Raw genomic sequence first — 19,971 nt, 5'->3', positions numbered from 1 at the left:
ACAAGGAATTAAATAAATATTGTATTTTTGCAGAATATGAATATGATGATTAAAATTATTTTTAAAATTACTTTGCATACTATATTAAGCTGTGTGTGGTTTGACTATGACTTAATGTGCTGAATTACTGCACATACACAAGAGATAAATAAGCCCATAAACTGACCTGCAAAATTGTAACCAACTGAGCAAATGGTTTTCCTTTTTTCCCATTTACTAACTTGTTTTTCATGTAGCTCAAATTCTATGGCAGCAACAAATGTTAAGCTACTCTGCTAATAATTTTGGCTTGAAAGCTACATCATATAACAATTGGCAATTTCCAGAAATGGTAATTGCCTGCCTACAGAAATGTACACAACAAAATATTTAAAAACTGCAACCTTTTATGCCATCATTTAAAGATTGTGATTTTTTTTTAAATCTGAGGTCTAATAAGATGAACCCAATTTTTGTTCTGTATTTTGGAAGCCAAAAATAATCTCATCTTATTTGTATTTATTAGATTTGTGTTTAATCCATCTTTATTACTATTATTCTATTCTATTCTATTCCTTTTATAAGTACAGGTAGTCCTCAACTTAAAGCCATTCATTTAGTGACCATTCAAAGTTACAACAGCATTGGAAAAATGTGACTTACAGATATTTTTCACCCAACTGTTGCAGCCTTCCCATGGTCACATGATCAAAATTTGTATGCTTGGCAGTGGTCTCATATTTATGACAATTGCATCACGTGATTACCTTTTGCAACCTTCTTAGGAGCAAAGTCAATGGGAATCCAGATTGACTTAACAACTATGTTACTAATTTAATAACTGCAATGATTTATTTAACAATTGTTAAATAAAGGCAAGAAAGATAAAATGGGACAAAATTCACTTAACAACTGCTGTCTCACTTAACAACAGAAATTTTGGACTTAATTGTGATAATAAATTGAGGACTACCCAATAAGTAGTAAACCTTCATAATACTACTTCCTTCTTCTATACCAACAACCCTGCAAGGTGGGTTGGGCTGAGAGTGATGGACCTAGAGTCATCCAGCCAGCTATCATGCCTAAGGCAAGACTAGAACTCACAGTCTCCTGGTCTCTAGGGCAGTATCTTAACTACTACGCCAATTTTAGACTAGAATTTTCTTGTGGGACAAAAAAAATATCAACAATGCCTTCTTCAACTCATGCTGAATCATGTTTTAGAGAGATCAGGCTGACATTGTTTCAGCAACTATGAAAAGGTTGCACATTAGATTGGAACATTAAAAACACTCTGAAGGTGAATCCAGGTTCTGTTTATTGTATGGACATGTCCAGGATGTTTTTCTGGATGAATAATCTTCCAGAATGTTCTTTCAACATGCTTTGAAATTTGCTTGGCATCTCCTCCTCAAGTTGGGTCACCATTTGTTGTTCCATGATCTTTCACAATTGGCCAGTGCTGCTACTTATATTTTTGTTGCTAGAAAATAATGGAGTTTCCATGATATTGTATCTGCTGTGATTTTACGGAAATAGGTGATTTCAAGGAAAAAACGAGGAAAAAATATGGGTTGGCCATGGATTTTAAACTTCAGTCATTCAGAGTTTATTAAGTACATTTAAATATTGCTTCAGTGAATAGTAACTATGAATGGCTTACATTAGTAAATAAGCTTAAAGTAAGAAAGAAAACAAAGCAATTGTTACTTTCATTATATGTTCCAAGGAACAATGTTAAATATATTCCACCATTTAGGAGGAGCATTACAATAAAATACACTGTGTGCCAAAGTTAAGAAGCATCCATGATTACATTTCCGTGTGTGTGTGTGTGTGTGTGTGTGTGTGTGTGTGTGTGTGTGTGTGTGTGTGTGTGTGTGTGTGTGTGTAAAAATCTATCTATCTATCTTTCTATTTAAATCAAAGTACTTTTTTCTCAGTGTGTGGATCTCTTATGCCCGGGGAATTAATTTTAATTAAAGTTCATTCCCCGGGAATAAGAGATCCACACACTGGGGAAAAAAGTACTTTGATTTCTACAAGGAAAAAAAAAGGTTTCTACGGTAGGCATGATGTCAGCAACAGGAAGTGACAGTAAGTGGACTACATTTCCCAGAATTCTCCTTAGGAGGCGGGACAATAATGAGTCGAAGGCTACTGTTGGAAGACAATAACAGAAGATCTTGAACCGTGGGCAAAGGTTGGAGCAGCCTGTCATCCCAAGGTAGGAACAGTCTTCTCGTGATACGATTTGCAGTCCTTTAATATTGGACATCGGATGGAAGCTTAGCTGATGCTTGACGCCGCCGGGCCTTCCGCCTTCTTAGGACGACGTTTTAGTCTTGAAAGTTGGAGGAAGGACATTTTACTGCAATTTGGCCTTATAACTGTCATCTGCTTGCAAGGGGGCAGGTGGAGTCGGCAGTCTGGCAGAGGGGCATCTCTGCCCCTCCAGCTGTGCATGATAATAATAATAGGTGAATGATCACTCGTGGAATAAAGAAAGGTATTACTCTCTAATCGGATCGCAAAGCTGTCTTGGAAAGGAAGGACGGTAGGAGAAAACTTGGGAGCGTCCAGCTTAGTGAGGGTAAGGGAACCACAAACAGGTCTGCCCAGTATGCAAACAGCCCTGGGAAATCTATTGCTTAGGTTTGCATCGCGAGGTTGGTAACATTAATTATGTGAAATGACATTCTTGATTGGTGCGGAGGAGTGATGAATAAGGGTTACTTTGAAGTTTTTGGTATAGGTCAGGAACGTGGGCAGGAAATGTATAACGTATTGAAATTTGGAGAATGTTGATGGGTTGAAAGAGAACATTTGCAGATTTGTACATTTGCATTTCGTCTATAATCAACTTTTATTACTGCTTTTATGCTATGGTGACTGAATTGAACTTCCCTAGATAAGTTACTTTCCCGTGCGTTTGGGAATTGAATTTAAGTACACGCGCGTGTTGTTTACAAGCCGGAAAGCTTAATTTTTAAAAGAAATCTATATACGGGTCGTCTGTAGAACCTGCACAACTGCAGTCCCCCATCTGCAATTTCAGAGAGAGAAAAGCCCCCTAGACCCCAGTGGAGCTTCTAAACAAACCTGAATACGATTGGATTGAATGACTTCGGAGTGTGGGGAGAGGCTTTTTTTTTTAATATGCAAAGATACAAGTAGAGATAGACAAGAGAAGGTAAGAAACATTTTTCAAGAAACGCTTGGAACGCTTAGAACAATTCCATACACATTTCTTGCCGTAAGAAATGAGATAACAGATTAATTCCTTCCTCCGTGCCTCTTTTCTGCTGAAGCTTTCGGGATAGGGATTTCTCCCTGCATACTTGGTAAGAGGTGAAGGTGGTCTCCATGCATCGGTAATAAATGAAGAATCAGAGGACGAGGTTACTATATTGGGTGAGAAATCAGGATCAAGTTTCAGCTCTTTTATGCATAATAGGGAATAAGTCCTATTGAATTCAATAGCGCTCCTCCTTAGCCTCGTCTGGACCAGCGTGTCTTGCCTCACTATTGAATTCTCTTGTCTTCTAGCCAGCATCCCAGTAGGGATAGTTGCCGAAGTTAGGTAGACAAGATGGTGCAGGAATAGGACGAGATTGTCTTCTGCTTATAAGAGGTAGTAGAAGTTTGCACTGTTGCTTTCCGACGACCGTCAGCTGTGTAAACCCCCAGAAGCGTGGGTCTTGGAAGGGGGTGGTCTGAAAACTGGAGGATGCAGATATTGTCGAGAAAAGGCCAAACGGAGGGTAGTGCTGGGCGCAAAGGACGTGAGAAGCCGCCTTGACTTAAGCGGACTGCTCTTCTCTGTTTTCCCCGCTGCCTTCGCGATCCCTTGCTCCTTGCCGGATGATCCCGAAGTCCCTCGGCCAACAGCGCCCTTCAGCCGACACGGAAAGCAGTGGTGGCGGCTGCGGTGCGATTCGGCTGAACCAGGAGTCCGGCCATGGCAGAGACGGAGAGTGGCAGCAACAGCTCGGTGCATGAGACGCGCTTTGAAGCGGCGGTGAAAGTGATCCACAGTCTGCCCAAAAATGGTAAGTAGAAGGAAAACGATGGAGGTAGACCCGGAGCAAGAGAGTGAGGGGTGGGAGGGAATTGCAAGATGTGGATGAGTTCGCTTTTTTCCTGACTTTTTGAAATAAATGATGTCAATCATGATGCCAGTCAGTCTGGTGTAGTATCAAAGCTAAGCAGAGCTGAACCTGGTCAGAACTCCCTTCATAAGACATAGTAACTGGAAAGTGAAAGGCTACAGTCACCAAACTACTTAGGTGGGATTGCCAAAATGGTCAAGAATAACTTGAGGAAGTTTTATATTGGATCTGGAGTGCCCAACTGCTCACTCTAGGTAGAAAAAAAACACCAAATATCTCTCTTCTAGTCTGGAATCACACCCAACGCCCACAAACCAATCAGCCATGTTTTAGCTTAGTTCACTTATGATTCTGCATATGCCGTACAAATCCCCATATATTCATTGAATTGCTTTAATGATTAGAATTACATTTAGGGTAAAGGTTTTTCCATAGTGCTGGAAATTTTTCCATCAGTGACAAACATTCTAGAATTAGGGTGCTGCCAATTTTATATAATTACTACAAAGTGTGTTTTCAGGCTGAGTATGGACTTGAATCTGAATCCTGAATATTTTATGTCCACATAGAATTTATGCTGAAAGTGGTTGTTCTTGGAATATAATTCTATACAATTTGTTTTAAAGTTAGTGAAACTCCAAATATACGATGATACGTTGAAAGTAAAAGTATATGTATTGACCATAAAATAAAAATGTATTGACCATAAAATAAAAATCTGTACTGAAAAAATGCCTGTAAATGGAGTCTTGGCAACTAGACTTTTCTTTTTCTGTTTGTACAAACCTTTCACTGCTTATCCAAGTAGCTTCTTCAGTCTTAGCAAATTGGTTGGGGCAACGCCATATATTCCAGGATGGTTTCATTTTTCACCTGACCTGAATAATTTGTTAGGTGAGCAAAGGGTAAATGTTTCAACTCCTAAATTCTTTCTCTACATGAGTCCCTGGAAATGTGGGATCCCTATACTGAAAAAATGTTTTTATCCAGTCATCTTAAAGTTATAAGCTAAGCGTCAGAAATTCTTATCTTAAGCAAAATGGTTAGAAATTCACAAAAAAAGTTCAGTAGGGAAGAAAATGTGGCCATGGAGTGTTGGGATAATCTGTAGAATGTAAAATGGTTAACCCTCAATGTGAACAGTTCTTCAGAATCTAAAATTGTCTTGATTTTTACAATTTCTTTGACAATTAAACAAATGATTTACACTTCAATTAATTCTTCTTTGGCTAGCATCCATATCCACACTAAGGTTAGGAATACATTGTTCCTTTTTGTTAGATTTTGTGTAGGCGATGGCTTATCGGTATAATAATACGTTTTCAAGTTTCTTGTTTTTCAATCCTTTTTTGAAACTGCTGGAGCAGCACGGGAATTCACATCATTAAACGTAATTTGTAGACTTTTTAAAAAGTATTTTAAGAAATAATGGATCACGTACAAACTTTTGTTTCCATTCCTTCAGCTTTGTTTGTTAATTAACCACTTGACAGTTGCAAAATGATTTCCTGTGCAATGGCCTAACATTATCTTAGCTGTGAAAATAATGCCTCCATTTTATTTCTCTGTTTCTTTATTTAGAGGAATCATCATTTATTCCTTCATTAATAATATCGTTTGGTTGGGTTTTCTTGTTAAGTAAAGCCATGTTTTGGACTCGAAGGCTCCTTTTTCAATATAGGTAGCCCTCAAGTTATGGCCACAATTGAGCTAGAATTTATTGCTGGGTGAAACATTTGTTAAATGAGTTTGCCCCATTTTACAACTTTTCTTGCCACAGTTGTTAAGTGAATAATTGCATTTGTTAAGTTCGTAATGTTGTTCTCCAGTGAATTTGGATTCCCCATTGACTTTGCTTGTCAGAAGGTCGCAAAAGCTGATCACATGACACCCCAGATTCTGGAAATCTGATAAATATGAACTTGCCAAGCATCTGAATTTTGAACATGGGATGCTGCAATGGTCATAAGTGTGAAAACGGTCATAACCAGTGGTGGTGGTATGCTACTGGTTCGGCCTCTCATGATCAGCTGAGAGGAGGAAAAAGAGACCCCAGGATAAGCTGAGAGAAAAAAAAAGACATCAGCTGAGAGGATAAAGAAGAGAAAAGCACAGGATTGGCTCTCCAACCCACCTCTGTGCTTTTCTCTTCTTTATCCTCTCAGTTGATTGGTGATGCAGGCCTCAGCTGGTGTGTGGAAAACTGGGCGTGGGTGTGCTCATCAAACCGGTAGTGGAACAGATAGGATCCCACTGCTGGTCATAAGTCATTTTTTTCAGTGCCATTGTAACTCTGAATGGTCACTAATCAAACTGTTGTAAGTCAAGGACTATATGTCAAATTGTCCTCACAAGTAATTCTTGGAACTGTAAATGTAAAATGGAAAGTACTGTATCAATATACGGTATATCTTCCGTAAGCAAGATGGATGTGATAAATTTCATTTCTAAGATATTGAGTAGACAGTACCTTAATACAGTGGTCCCCAACCATTTTTGTACCATGACCCGGTACCGGCATCACAAAATGATCCACGGACTGGTACCGGCATCAGCACGCACGACCAAGGCAAGGTGAGCCAAGCGACCGGCCAGCCAGCTGTCCCCTGCTTCTCCCCGCCACCTTCAACTCCTCCTTTGTACCTTCTCGCGGTCGATGGGCTTTTCAGGCTCTTTCTTAATCTCCTCCTGAGTAACACAAGACTCCACCATCATCGGGACGGCTCTTCGTTCAAAGCCGCCCCGCCCCCTCTTCGACGAAACTAAGGCGCGAGGATTCCTTCAGCACCCAAACGCCGCTTTCCATACAACCGACAACCGACAAGCTCACCCGGAAGCACTTTCTCAAGCGCTGTCGAAACAAGATGGCGGCGCCCAAGCAAAGTAGGCGGCCCGGTACAAAATGATCCACGGACCGGTACTGGTCCAGGGCCCGGTGGTTGGGGACCCCTGCCTTAATAAATAAAATAGATTTGGGAGTGGTCTGAATAAAGACTTCAGATTTTTAAAATCTCTTTTACTGGCCCACTTTGTGATTATTTTGCAAATGGTCTAGAACAGCTAAACTGCCTAAAAGGTAAAGACATTTGTGGATTCAGTATTATTAGGTAAGTCATGGGGATAAGAACATTCTGATTTATCGTTGGTAGAATAATTGTCATATTTTACTGCAATGTGCTTTGAATTTCTATGGTGTTTTGTTTATTACTAGAATGTGGATTTTTACCCTGTGGATTCCAATTCAGATCTAATATGAGACATCGCAATTATCCTTTTTTATGTTTGTCTGGACATTTTACTTTTTCTAATGAAAAGAAACACAAAATAGTGTTGACACCATTGCCTGAATATTCATATTGATTGGTTCATATCTATTTGTGCAAAGGGAGTTTCATCATTAGATCTTCTCAGAGTTTAAAGTCAAAATAAACAAGATAACTGAACTTTGAGTTGAAACTAATGGGATTAAAGCCATTTTTAAATCCGCTCTTTATTTTTGCTTTTACAATAACATAAAATCACTTTGTTAATGCAATCATGTTACAGTGTTCTATTTCTCACTCTAAAAATCTTTTCCTGTAGGTTCTTTCCAGCCAACAAATGAAATGATGCTGAAATTCTATAGTTTTTATAAGCAAGCAACTCAAGGACCTTGTAATAGTCCAAGGCCAGGATTTTGGGATCCTATTGGTAGATACAAATGGTAAATAGTATATAACAAAGATGTTTTTAAAGAATTAAAGTGATGCCTTGTCTATTCCCCACCCACTCCTTTTATAGAAAGATTTTGTCTTGGTGATACAGCACAACCTTTGTCCAAATTCTGACCTTGTTATATCCAGATGGTGCTAAAAAAGTATTTTAAAATATAATCCTGAAAACTCTGGAGATCATAGAAACACTTTTCCTTCTGCCTGTTATTGATACTTTTTTAAAATAAAAGCTAATACAAAAATATAAACGTATGTACTATTTGAAATAGAGCTTGATCACTTTCTTGCTTTTTTTTTAAAGTGAACTAACAACAATGTGATTACTGGAAAAAAAATCTATGCAGTTCCTTAGATAATAAGCACAAAAGCCCACAGTCCTATATTAATTATTGAAGTTACTATTACATAACAGTACAGCAGCCTAGTATTTTAAAGATGTTCTTCCTGTGACTTTCATTGTAGGGATGCATGGAATTCATTGGGCACAATGCCCAAAGAAGATGCTATGATTGCATATGTTGAAGAAATGAAAAAGGTAAGAACTGTTTTATATACATTATATATATATATATGAGAGAGAGTTTAGCCCATTGTAGAAGTTTGTGCCTGTGAGAGAGAGAGAGAGCAGACTCTCCAAAAAAATTGCCTGCACCTGAGCTCCCTTCTCCCTTTATGTGCTGATCTTCCCAGCGTTAGCTCAGCAAACCTGATTACAAAAGCTGAGCCATAAAATAACTGAGGAGAGAAATAATGACGTGTGTAAGTAAGGCAGAAAGGCATTTTTTCCTTAGCAATACTTACAAGGAGGAGTAGCAGCTGTAATAGGAGTAGTAGCAGCGGGGAAGATTAGAAAAGAGTGAGTAGTGAATAATAGTAGAGGTGAGTACATGTGTGTGTTATCTAGGAACCTATGTTGTTGTTAGCTCTTGTATGTCTTTAGCTCCACAAATTGAGTATAGTCTTTTTTTTTAACTGCAACAATGTGAGGCAAACAGGCTTCCCTGGATAGCTGGAGGTGGAGTTAGTTTTCTTCATTCCTTATCACCCACCCCCTTCCCACTTGTGACTGTATGGCTGTAACTTTGTTGCTTGTATCCTTACAATTTATATTGACTGTTTCCTAGTATGATTTGATTGCTTATTGCACCCTATGATTATTATTAAGTGTTGTACCTTATAATTCTTGACTCTGGACAAATGTATCTTTTCTTTTATGTACACTGAGAGCATTTGCACCAAGACAAATTCCTTGTGTGTCCAATCACACTTGGTCAATAAAGAATTCTATTCTATTCCATTCTAGTTTATAGCAAAATAAAATTAAATGTGTGCCATTTTAAATTGCTGCTTAAAGAGGGTTTTTTTGTTGGAGGAAATGTATTTATGAATGGCTTGAAAAAGAAGCATCAAAAACTAAAAAATATGTAAAACTCTCACTACAGTTTGGCGGCTTATCAAATCTTGTCTTCTCCAGAGTTTTTGGTATGTCTGATCCCACTTTGAATGTAGAGAAATGTAGCATTTTCCAATTTCTTGATACTGAGTAAAAAAGGATCATTACGTTCTAAATGCATACTCTTTTTAGTAGATATTAATATATGTTGAAAGGGTGTGTGAATTCATATGACTAGAAGATTAGAAGTTGATAAACCTTTAATAATTTGCTAGCTACACCTGTTTTGTTTTTAAAGATTGCCCAACTATAGAAGGGCAAATGTAAGGAATGGCAAGTATCTATGAAATTGAGTAATTTAGTCAGGTTTATACAGGAATTGTAAGTAACTGTTAATGAATAACGCATCTTGATATATCATTTAACACCATCTTCAAAACAAGATATTTCTCATATGAATGAAAAAGACTTTATGTGTTTTTGTTGTCGCATTTGTATTCATGTTTACCATTTAGCTCTATTCATGGTCAATAGAATCTTCCAAGTAAGTAGACCTACTTTGTAGCGTTATATAGTGAAATCTTGTTTTTAACAAACTGAAATGAAGAATTTGTTCTGTGAAAAACATTTTAAATATGTTGCAAAAAAAAAAAAAAGAGTTTAATGGGACAAGTATCCTGCTCAAAAGAGATGGATAAGTGGACCATTGTTTAGAACAGGAAGAAAAAAGATAGTTGAACTACTTTTCTGTACAGGGGATTGTTTTTGAAATATAGTGTAAGGACATAATTATGCCATTTGTGTAAGGACATAATTATGCAAGCCACGTCATATTACACTAATTATGTCAATTTAGATTATTTATGTAATAATGTCCTTAAAGCAATGATGAAAAATAACATGTAAGTGTAATCTCTGATTTACTGGACATTCATGTGGCTTCACTCCTAGCCAGGACAAACTACTTAAAGAAGTTCACAAGAAAGAAACAAAAAAAACCCAGATAAGTAATATTTATTAAATAAAATTAGAAGCTACAACCAAGTGATGTAAACAATTGTGAAATCTACTGCATGTAAAAATCATGTCATTGAGGTACAGTAAATTGAGGTTTTGCTATAATTAAAAAACTAGTGTGTACTCTTTTAAACAAGAAATAAACACCAAAAAAATGTCAGGTGGAAGGAATTGGAACAGTACCACGAGTGTTGATCAGAATTGCTTCTTTATTGTTGCATGCCTATTTACAAGAATCTTGCCAGGCTCACCCCATTCTCTTGGAAGTAGCTGGACAAGGGATTCTGGAGGAGGTCAGGTCCATGTGCCTTCTTGCTCTGCAAGGACTCTAAGCTAGCTAGTCTTTTCCTCCTCCTACTCTAGCTAGAGATTCCACTGCAAATATGCTGACATCCTAGAAATATTGGGAACCCTTCTAAAAGTAAATAGTAGATAAAATTGGTTAATGCAAACATTGAAGGTTTGCTGATTTAGTTTTGATAGCTGTTGGCTACAATCCAAATCTGTTTGAGAAGAGATTCTTCTTGTGGGACTGGTTCTTAGCAAAGCATCACAGAGATTGTCAAACTTAGCACTGAAAGGTGTGTGGTTCATTCATGTTTTGTGTTTCTCCAGATTCTTGAAACAATGCCGATGACAGACAAAGTTGAGGAGCTGTTACATGTTTTAGGCCCATTTTATGAAATTGTAGAGGATAAAAGAAATAAAGGATCTGATCTAATCACAGGTGGGAATACATAACTCTCTTATCTCTTATCAGCTATAAATTGCTTAACTTTACGTTATACTGTAATGCTATTTCTCTGCCTTTTACTACCAGTGATTTAAAAGAATATTAAAGCTTTTTGTGGTACAGATTAACAACCACTCGTTCAGCAATCTTTTGAACCCACAACACCTCTGAATGAATGCTCCTCAAAATTCTAGCATTTGCAGTATCCCCATGTTCACAAGATCACCATTTCTGACCTTCTCTGCCAACTTCCTATAAATAAAATCAAATATTAACCAGTGGTGTTCTTGCTTAACAATCCACAGTGAATGTTTAACAGCAATCATAAATGTTGAAATTTCAGTCACTAAATGGCTAGTTCACACGGCACTTTACTACATGTTTCTCAATTCCGTTCCCAATTGCCATTGGTAACTGAAGATCACATTTGTTTTAGAATAAATTCCATTGAATATTGAAAAAAGACGTATATGGTAGGGTTACCATACTTGAGTTGCAAAGTTCGAGAATTCCCTTAAATGGCAGCAAAAATTTAGACCTTCTTGATCTTCCACCTAATGGTTGTTCGGATTTTTTCAATCTAATATATAAGTTATAAATATCAGAAAAACAAGACTGCTAATAATTCCTGTGAAAATGCATTTATTTCTATTACCATAAGCATGGAAATGTTCTTTGTTCTGGCTAGCCTTGGTTAGCTCTTTTTTTTCATAATGTCTAAAGCAGAAGTTTCCAACCTGCAGCCCGCAGGTCACCTGTGATTCTGAACAGCTAGCAGTGCAGCCCCACAAGATTGTAAATTTTTAACAATAATATATTTTATATGCAGCCCAAGACAATTCCTCTTCATTCAGTGTGGCCCAGGCAAGCCAAAAAGTTGGACACCCATAGTCTAAACAAATATGCATTAATTCTCTTATTTTTTTCCTTCAAGAAAATGAAATATTATGAACTGAAATATGAGATCTAGATTCTATTATTCATAGCTAGTTACATTCTGCATATGGTAACAAAAAAATAGCGATCTTGTTATCCTGCAATTCTCCTTTCCATGCCTCAGGTGAGTAGGATTTTACATAACATAATTAGCTTGGTTAAATATTTCATTTTGTAAGTTTGCGGAAAAGGTTGGCTCACAAACCAATCAAAGAAGCTGGGTTTGCACAACTTAAAAAACAGTGGAAGATTAAAACAGTTAAGCTAGTTATTAACTGATATGATTGTATAAACACAACCACTTTTAATGCTCAGGTTATGAGTTTTATCTCTCATCTCCCTTGGTGATGGTTTTCAAGATGGCTGCTCACATGGATGCTGCAGCTAACTGTTCCTTCTTTCAGTGTATGATGTGTATGATTCTGTGTGTGTTTTGGATCCTTTCCTTGATTGAATTCTATGGGGCAAGGAGCATCTATAGTCGGCAAACCTTGATACAAATTGGACTGAAATGTGAAAAGGCTATTACGGACAATTTTATACATTCTCATAACATACCGAAGGAGGCAGGTAGGCCCTTTGGGAGCCATGGATCACTGTCCCTGTAGGAAGGAGGAAGAGGAGGAGAAAGAAGAACAGGAAGAGGAAAAAAGGATGCCGTGCTGGGTTTTCTTTAGACTGAGTAAGTTTCCACACAAGCCTTCAATTCCAAGTATATTTCTTACCAGTGCAAGATCTCTGACTAACAAAATGGACGAATTAAGGCTACAGATTACAAAGCCCAAAATCATCGAGAACTGCTGTGTTTTGCTAATCACAGAAACTTGGTTTATTTACTCATTCCAGATGCAGCTGTTGAGCTGGAAGGCTACATAGCTCACCGGCAGAACAGGAGTAGAGATTCTGGCAAGATCAAAGGAGGAGGTTTAAGCCTTTATGTGAACAAAAGCTGGTCTATCAATACAAAGACTATAGACAGCCACTGCTCCATGGATCTGGAGTATATGACTCTTAAATGTAGACCCATATATCTTCCACAGGAAATCAGTGGTTTTGATTACTGCAGTCTATATCCCACGTGATGTCAATACTACCATAGCTTTGGAATTCTTGTATAACATTGTTAGTAATCAGCAGAATAAGTATCCTGATGCTGTGCATATCATAGTGGGGGGCTTTAATCAAGCAGATTTAAAAGAAGTGCTCCCTAAATTCTATCAGCATGTTAAGTGTGCTACTAGAGGAACAAACATATTGGACAAAGTATATACCAACATCAAACATGGCTATAAGATTATACAGTTACCACATTTGGGACAATCAGACCATATGTCACTGCTTTTAGCACCAGCGTACATCCCTCTTAGGAGATGGGCTCTGCCTATAATAAAGACAGTGAAATCTTGGCTAGAAGATGCTTCCCAACAACTTCAGGATTGTTTTGAGAACACAAATTGGGACAACTTTTACCACCCTGACCTAGAAAAGCACACTGCAAATGTTCTGTGCTATATCAAACACTGCACAATACTATCACTGTGGATAAACATATTAGGATCTATCCCAATCAGAAACCCTGGATGACCAAGGAAGTCCAGCACCTCTTGCGTGACGGGACTTTAGGTCCGGTGATGGGGCAAGATACAGTGTTGCCAGAGCTAATCTGAAGAAAGGTATTCAGAAGGCCAAGACTGATTATAAGAGGAAAATTGAGGATAATTTTTATACCAATAACATGAGGCAGGTATGGCAAGGGATTCAACAAATTACAAACCATCAACTGACCAATGTCATCCCTGCTGAGGGGGATGCTTCATTGGTAGAGGAACTGAATCATTTCTTTACTCACTTTGAAGTGGAGACATTAGAGACAGATTAAAATACAACTACCAGCCAATTGTAGCCCCCACCTCATTGCGGAGGAACAGGAGGTGAAGAGCATTCTGAGGGCTGTGGATCCTAGAAAAGCTGCCGGTCCTGACGGTATCTCTGGCCGAGTGCTTAAAGACCGTGCTGATCAGTTGGCTGGAGTCTTTACCAGGATCTTCAATACATCTTTATCCCAGTCCACTATTCCATCTTGTTTGAAGGCTTCCACCATTGTTCCACTGCCAAAGAAGTTCCCTATCAATAAACTCAACAATTGCAGACCAGTGGCACTCACTCCTATCATCATAAATTGTTTTGAGAAATTGGTCTGCCGGCACATCATTTCTGGTCTTCCACATACATTTGATAAACACCTTGCATACAGAAGAAATAGATCTACAGAGGATGCTATAGCTATAACTCTTCACACTGCTCTGACTCATCTAGAACAGCGAGAGGGGGGCTATGTGAGGATGCTTTTTGTGGATTTTAGTTCGGCGTTTAACACAATTCATCCACATAGACTAGTGTCTAAACTTCTGGACCTTGGGCTTGCTTATTCAATCTGCCTTTGGATTATGGATTTCCTGTCTGGCCACTCACAGAGGGTCAGATTAGGTAATCATACCTCTTCAGCCCTTATTCTTAACACTGGTACACCACAGGGTGCGTGTTGAGTCCCTTGCTCTAAACTCTTTATGTGCATGACTGCATTCCCACTCACGCTAGTAATACTATTGCTAAATTTGCAGATGATACAACGGAAGTGAGACATCTCCGTGGGGGATGAGTCTGCCTACCGAGATGAGGTGGACCAGTTGCTTTTGTGGTGTGAAGACAATAACTTGGTTCTCAACACTAATAAGACCAAGGATCTTATAGTGGATTATAGAAGGAACAGATCAGACCTCCAGCCCTTGCTTATCAATGGAGACCGAGTGGAGCAAATGGCCAATTTTAAGTTTTTGGGTGTTGCCCACATTGCACCCCTGGTCAAAAGGGCCCAGCAGAGATTATACTACCTGAGACTTCTTAGAAAACAACAACTGAATGAAAAACTGCTGGTGACCTACCGCTGCATCATAGGGAGCATTTTAACATACTGCATCTCTGTATGGTTTGCCAATTGCATAGTGGCAGATAGGAAAGCACTCCAGAGGGTTAATGTCATTGCCCAGAAGATCATTGGTTGCCCTCTCTCCTCTTTGGAAGAGCTTTATAGCTCCCACTGCCTTAAGAAAGTTCAAAACATTCTCAAAGATCCATCTCATCCTGGGAACCCTTTTTTTGAACTATTACCATCTGGTAGACAGTACAGAATAATTAAAAAAAAAGGGCAAATAGGCTGAAAAACAGCTTCTATCCCAGGGCAGTAGCTCTTTTGAATTCTGCTGTATAGTGCAGTGTTGGTGTGGTGTTGGGGGTTTCTTGTTCAGTGTGTGAAGGGTGAAGGAAGTGTGTTTGTGTTTATTTTCATGGTCATGGTCCTGATGTGCACTGAAGATGGTGTTTGATTTCGTTGTACGAGGTGCAATGACAATAAACTAAACTAAACTAGAGAGCTGCAGGTTTTCCGCTGTGCGGAATGTGGGAATGTGATACCTCTTTGCGATAAAATGCCTGATGGCTATATTTCTAAGCAGTACAATTAGAAAAACGTGGAAGAGATGTTGGCTGCATTCTTTGTATAAATATTAACACTGTGTAGCTTTTATATCGCATAAGGTCAATGCTACTTAATCAGATAGTAGGTGAAATAAAACCTGTAAATTCAAGCATTTAATTAAGATATTCTCTTATCCTTCTCTCCTAATTTGCCACAAATAATTACATTATCTGAGGGTATATAGACACAAACACACAGAGAAAATAGGTCTTGATTTATCACTATTATAGTGATATGAAAAAAATCCTGGCAAAAAAAATCAAAGGGGCTTTGGTCTTATTTACTTCTAAGAATATTGCTCTCTTTTGCTCTGCCAAACCAGGCAAAGCAACTTTAGCAGAACATTTGCAAAGCAGTTGTTCAATTAAAAAAATTTTTTTTAAACCATTTCATTAGCCAAAGTAGCATTTTCCAGTTTGATCATCAGTTAAAAATCAGTATGTACATCAAGAAACTAATCTTTAAAAATAAGTAGGTTATTTAGCTTCTTGAAAACAAAAATCTGTAATATGCTTTTTGTTGTTATTATCAACTAAAAACAACCCTAGCTATATATGGATGTCTAGTACGAAATTTAGCACTTGTCACTGGATGTGAATAGAATATTTTGGAAAAGCATGAGTGTCAAATGGTGCTACTGTACATTTGGTCTACTTGAAATGCTCTTATGACGCCATAAGAGGGTGTCTATTTTAATGTTCATGAAATGTATTCAGCAGCAACAAAGTTCTTACGGATAGCTAAACTTTCCAATTATTTGGATACATAGTTTTCCGATTGACAGCAAGTAATGATGTTACAAATACAATGAAAAGTCTCAGAGCATCTTAAAAAGTCTTAGTTTATATAGCATAAGCCATAGGTCTCCAAGCTTGGCAACTTTAAGACTTGTGGAGTGGCCTAGAATTCTCCAGCCAGCTTTGCTAATATGGAGAATTCTGGGAGTTGAAGTCCACAAGTCTTAAAGTTGCCAAGCTTTGGACCTCTGGCATAAGCCAATATTCCTCAATCATAGCAGCTTTAAAATTGTAGATTTCAAATTCCTGCAGGGCTGGCTGGGGAATTCTGGGAGTTGAAGTCCACACTCCTTAATGTTGTGAGGCTGAAAAACACTGTCATAAGCATTAATGGCATCAGTTTTAGTGTGGTACACATCAGAGGTGATATTCAGCAGGTTCTGACCAGTTCTGGAAAACCAGTAGTGGAAATTTTGAGTAGTTCAGATAACCGGCAAATACCACCTCTGACTGTAGATTTTACAGTATCCTTCCCCTGCCATGCCCACAGAATCAGTAGTAAAACATTTTGAATCCCACCACTGGTACACATCCTCATGGATGAGCATGTATTTCATCAGAGACACGAAATATTATTTTACAGCTTCTGATGAAGTGGAGTTTAATTAAGAAATACACATTTATGCCATATTAAAGTTATCCTTGTTTTATTACCATGAGAGTCCCTAGTTCTGGTGAAATATTGTTACTGATTTAAAAAGCTGTAGAAATAACATTCTGACTGCTATGGCAATAATGTAATTGAGAAAAAGGTCAGTAAATGATATCCATGCATGTGCATTTTTCAGTAATTATATTTTAGTGTTGAGTCTAGATTAAGTTTTTTTCCCCTTTTTCCTACTTAATGGATCACTTGAAATTGATTGTCAAGAATTTGCAGATTGGACAATGATACCGTAGTTTAGGGAAAAGCGGGGAGCAGGTAAAACAATCATATGTATCATTCACAGTTGTATTATTTTTATTAGTATTATATACATTATAAGTCCTGATTTTGCTTCAGATTAAATTATTTTTTCTGCAATTGGACAGAGTAGTGGTCTTCCAGCATCTTATAATTTTCATTTCATTGTTCACTTTTTATCACATTAGGCAAGGAGAACAAAAGCGAAATACTGTATTAATTATTTTATCAGAGAAGGTGCTAAGGGGAAAAAAAACCTGAGCAAATTTTGCCTATAACATCAGGCTTATTCCAATAGACATATCTGTAAAAATATTCTGAATTGTTAATGTATGACACGACATTGATTGATGCATTCACATTTCACCCTTCTTCTACGAGCCCAAGGCAATGTAACGATTTTCTCTCTGATATTTAAGGCACAAAATATTATCAGCTAATCCACCCCTTAATTATCCTGAACTTATTTTGGGTTCTGAATAAAAATGGATAGCCAAGGATGATGCACAAAACCCGAAATGTAACATACACATGCATTGTAGGTGATCAAGTTATGCTACAGAAAATCGGTCAATCTGTGAACAGAGACTGTGGTTTGTATAACAGCCCTGCAGAAATTGTACTAAAATCAGTAGTAGAAGTAAATCCCACTATATTATGTAGTAATGAATGAAAGCGATAGAGAACTATATGTAGGTAATCTTCACTTAATGACTTAATGATTTTCAAAGTTGTGATGGACATCAACAAAAGCTATTTACGGCCAGTCCTCAAAGTTACAATTGCCATATACACACCTCCAGTCATGAGATAGCATTTTGAGCATTTGACAACTGGCTTGAATTTATGACTGATTGCAGCATCTTGCAATCACCACAATTTATGATGAAAATGTTAAAAAACATCCATTGGATATTCTGGATTCACTTAAGGGCATAATCCATTCAGAGGTGATATTCAACCGGTTCTGACCAGTTCTAGAGAACCAGTAGAGGAAATTTTGAGTGGTTTGGCAAATTTTATAGTATCCTGTTCTTGCCACACCCACCAAGCCATGCCCACAGAACCTGTAGTAAAAAAATTTGAATCCCACCCTGAATCTGTTCATAATCTATCTTTGACTCTCTGTAGACTTTAGTAAATTTTGTGTTTTTAAATAATTAGCTTGTCATGTCCTATGTACAAGTTAGAATAATGCTAATAAGATTTTTTGCTATAGCCACTGTTAATATAGTATTCCACTCTCGGGAGTTTTACAATGTGGACTTGAAGAGGAAGGAAAAGTGACTTGCATTGTTATTCCAAATGAAAATTAGATAAAGGTAAAGGTTTCCCATCCAATCAAATCTGACTCTGGATTTGGGAGTGGTGTTCATCTCCATTTCTTAGCTGAGGGAGCCACCATTGTCCAAAGATGCTTCCATGATCATGTAGCCAGCATGGCTGTACATCAAAGTGCATAGAACATTGTTAGCTTCCCACTGAAGTGGTTCCTATTTATCTACTTGCATTTGTGTACTTTGTAAATAGGCAAGAGCTGGGGGAAGCAACAAGTGGTCACTCTGTTGCGCAGTGCACAAGTATTGAACACAGGCCGTCAGCTTTCTAGCTGACAAGCTCAGCGTCTTTAACCACTGAGGCATCATGCCCCATGAAAATTAGGTACCTAAACAATTATTTTACAAACACGGTTTTTAGGTAAATAAAATTTATCTTAATAGATCCTCACAAAGCTGTGCCAGCTGTGAATGGAAAATCAGAAAACAATGACAGTGGAGCAGAATCGGAGGAAGAACCACAACAGGAAGAATTGAAAGATGTCCAACAGATTGATAAAGGTACACACTTATTTCTGAATAGCATCTACACCTTTTCATAGGTTTTTGGAAAAGCCGCTTCTTGGGATGGCAAAAAATAAAATAAAATAAAATGGCAAGCTTTGTTGGGAAACAGTTATGGTATCCTAACAGTAATGAGAAAGCATGATTCTCAGTTATATTAGATTTTCAGTATTCTAAATTGTAGGTTCTAGTTATTTGAAGGACCATCTGTCTTCCATAGTATCTGCTCAACTGATCCAAAGTGGCTGAGTTGGTGTTCTCTGGGTTCCTTAAGTTCAGTATTAAAAAGAACCAGTTTGGGTCTATTATCCAGTGAAAATGAGCCATGCAAATCTGTTTGATAATTCTCTCCCTTAACTTCTGAAAGAGAGCCAATTTGTTAAAGGTTATAAGCCTAAAACCAGAAGATTGTCAGTTTTAATTCCCTTTAGACATGGAGCCAGATTCCTTCTGTGAGCCCTAGGAAGGAGACAATGGCAAACTGCTTTTGAAAACTTTTTAATAAAACTGCAGGGACAGTGATGAATTGAATAAATAATTCATAATGTTATTCTTTGTCGCTTATTTATGAGTTAATTTCACTGCATACAAAAAAGCATTCTTTTTCAAATAAGCAATTACAGAGTTGGGCTATGCAGATTGAATATCAATACATAAGATTCAGACTTCTTTTTAAAATAAAGAAACTATTTACATCAAATTTAGACATTGCCCCTCTCACTGTCTAAGTCAGGAGTCTTAAAACCTGACAGCTTTAAGGCTTGTGGACTTCAATTCCCAGAATTCCTCCTCCAGTCATGTTAGTTCAGGAATTCTGGGAGTTGAAGTCTACAAGTTGAAGTCTGCCAAGTTTGAAGACCCTTGGTCTAAGTCAGCAACTCCCAACCTTTGGGGCATAAGGGACTGGTTCTGTGAAGAGAGATTTTTCCATGGACCAGAGGGTGTGTGGTTTTATGTGCTGCTTGCATCCCATGGATGGAGCTTTGCTTGTTTGCATGGTTCAGTTTC

General features: G+C 37.8%; 1 protein-coding gene across 6 annotated transcripts in view; it reads left to right on the top strand.

Moving 5' to 3' along the window:
- The first annotated feature begins 2,154 nt into the window (after positions 1 to 2,154).
- The window catches only part of ACBD5 (acyl-CoA binding domain containing 5), a 34,935-nt gene continuing 17,118 nt past the window's right edge, over positions 2,155 to 19,971 (top strand). For 3 of the 6 annotated variants that reach the window (XM_087917450.1, XM_026710034.2, XM_026710032.2), the window contains exons 1-6: positions 2,155 to 2,209; positions 3,859 to 4,034; positions 7,677 to 7,797; positions 8,270 to 8,342; positions 10,833 to 10,944; positions 18,844 to 18,960. In XM_087917450.1, coding sequence (XP_087773576.1) covers positions 3,944 to 4,034; positions 7,677 to 7,797; positions 8,270 to 8,342; positions 10,833 to 10,944; positions 18,844 to 18,960 — 514 coding nt within the window. In that variant the 5' untranslated portion in view covers positions 2,155 to 2,209; positions 3,859 to 3,943. Of the gene's footprint in view, positions 2,492 to 2,550; positions 2,576 to 3,858; positions 4,035 to 7,676; positions 7,798 to 8,269; positions 8,343 to 10,832; positions 10,945 to 18,843; positions 18,961 to 19,971 lie in introns of those variants that run through there. The other 3 variants (XM_087917449.1, XM_026710033.2, XM_087917448.1) reach the window with 2 other exon arrangements.

This window comes from Pseudonaja textilis, chromosome Z, assembly GCF_049901715.1.
Source record: "Pseudonaja textilis isolate UNSWEBS1 chromosome Z, rPseTex1.2, whole genome shotgun sequence".
Classification (NCBI taxonomy): domain Eukaryota; kingdom Metazoa; phylum Chordata; class Lepidosauria; order Squamata; family Elapidae; genus Pseudonaja; species Pseudonaja textilis.
Note: the sequence above shows the minus strand (reverse complement) of the source record. Positions and strands in the feature narration are given on the sequence as shown.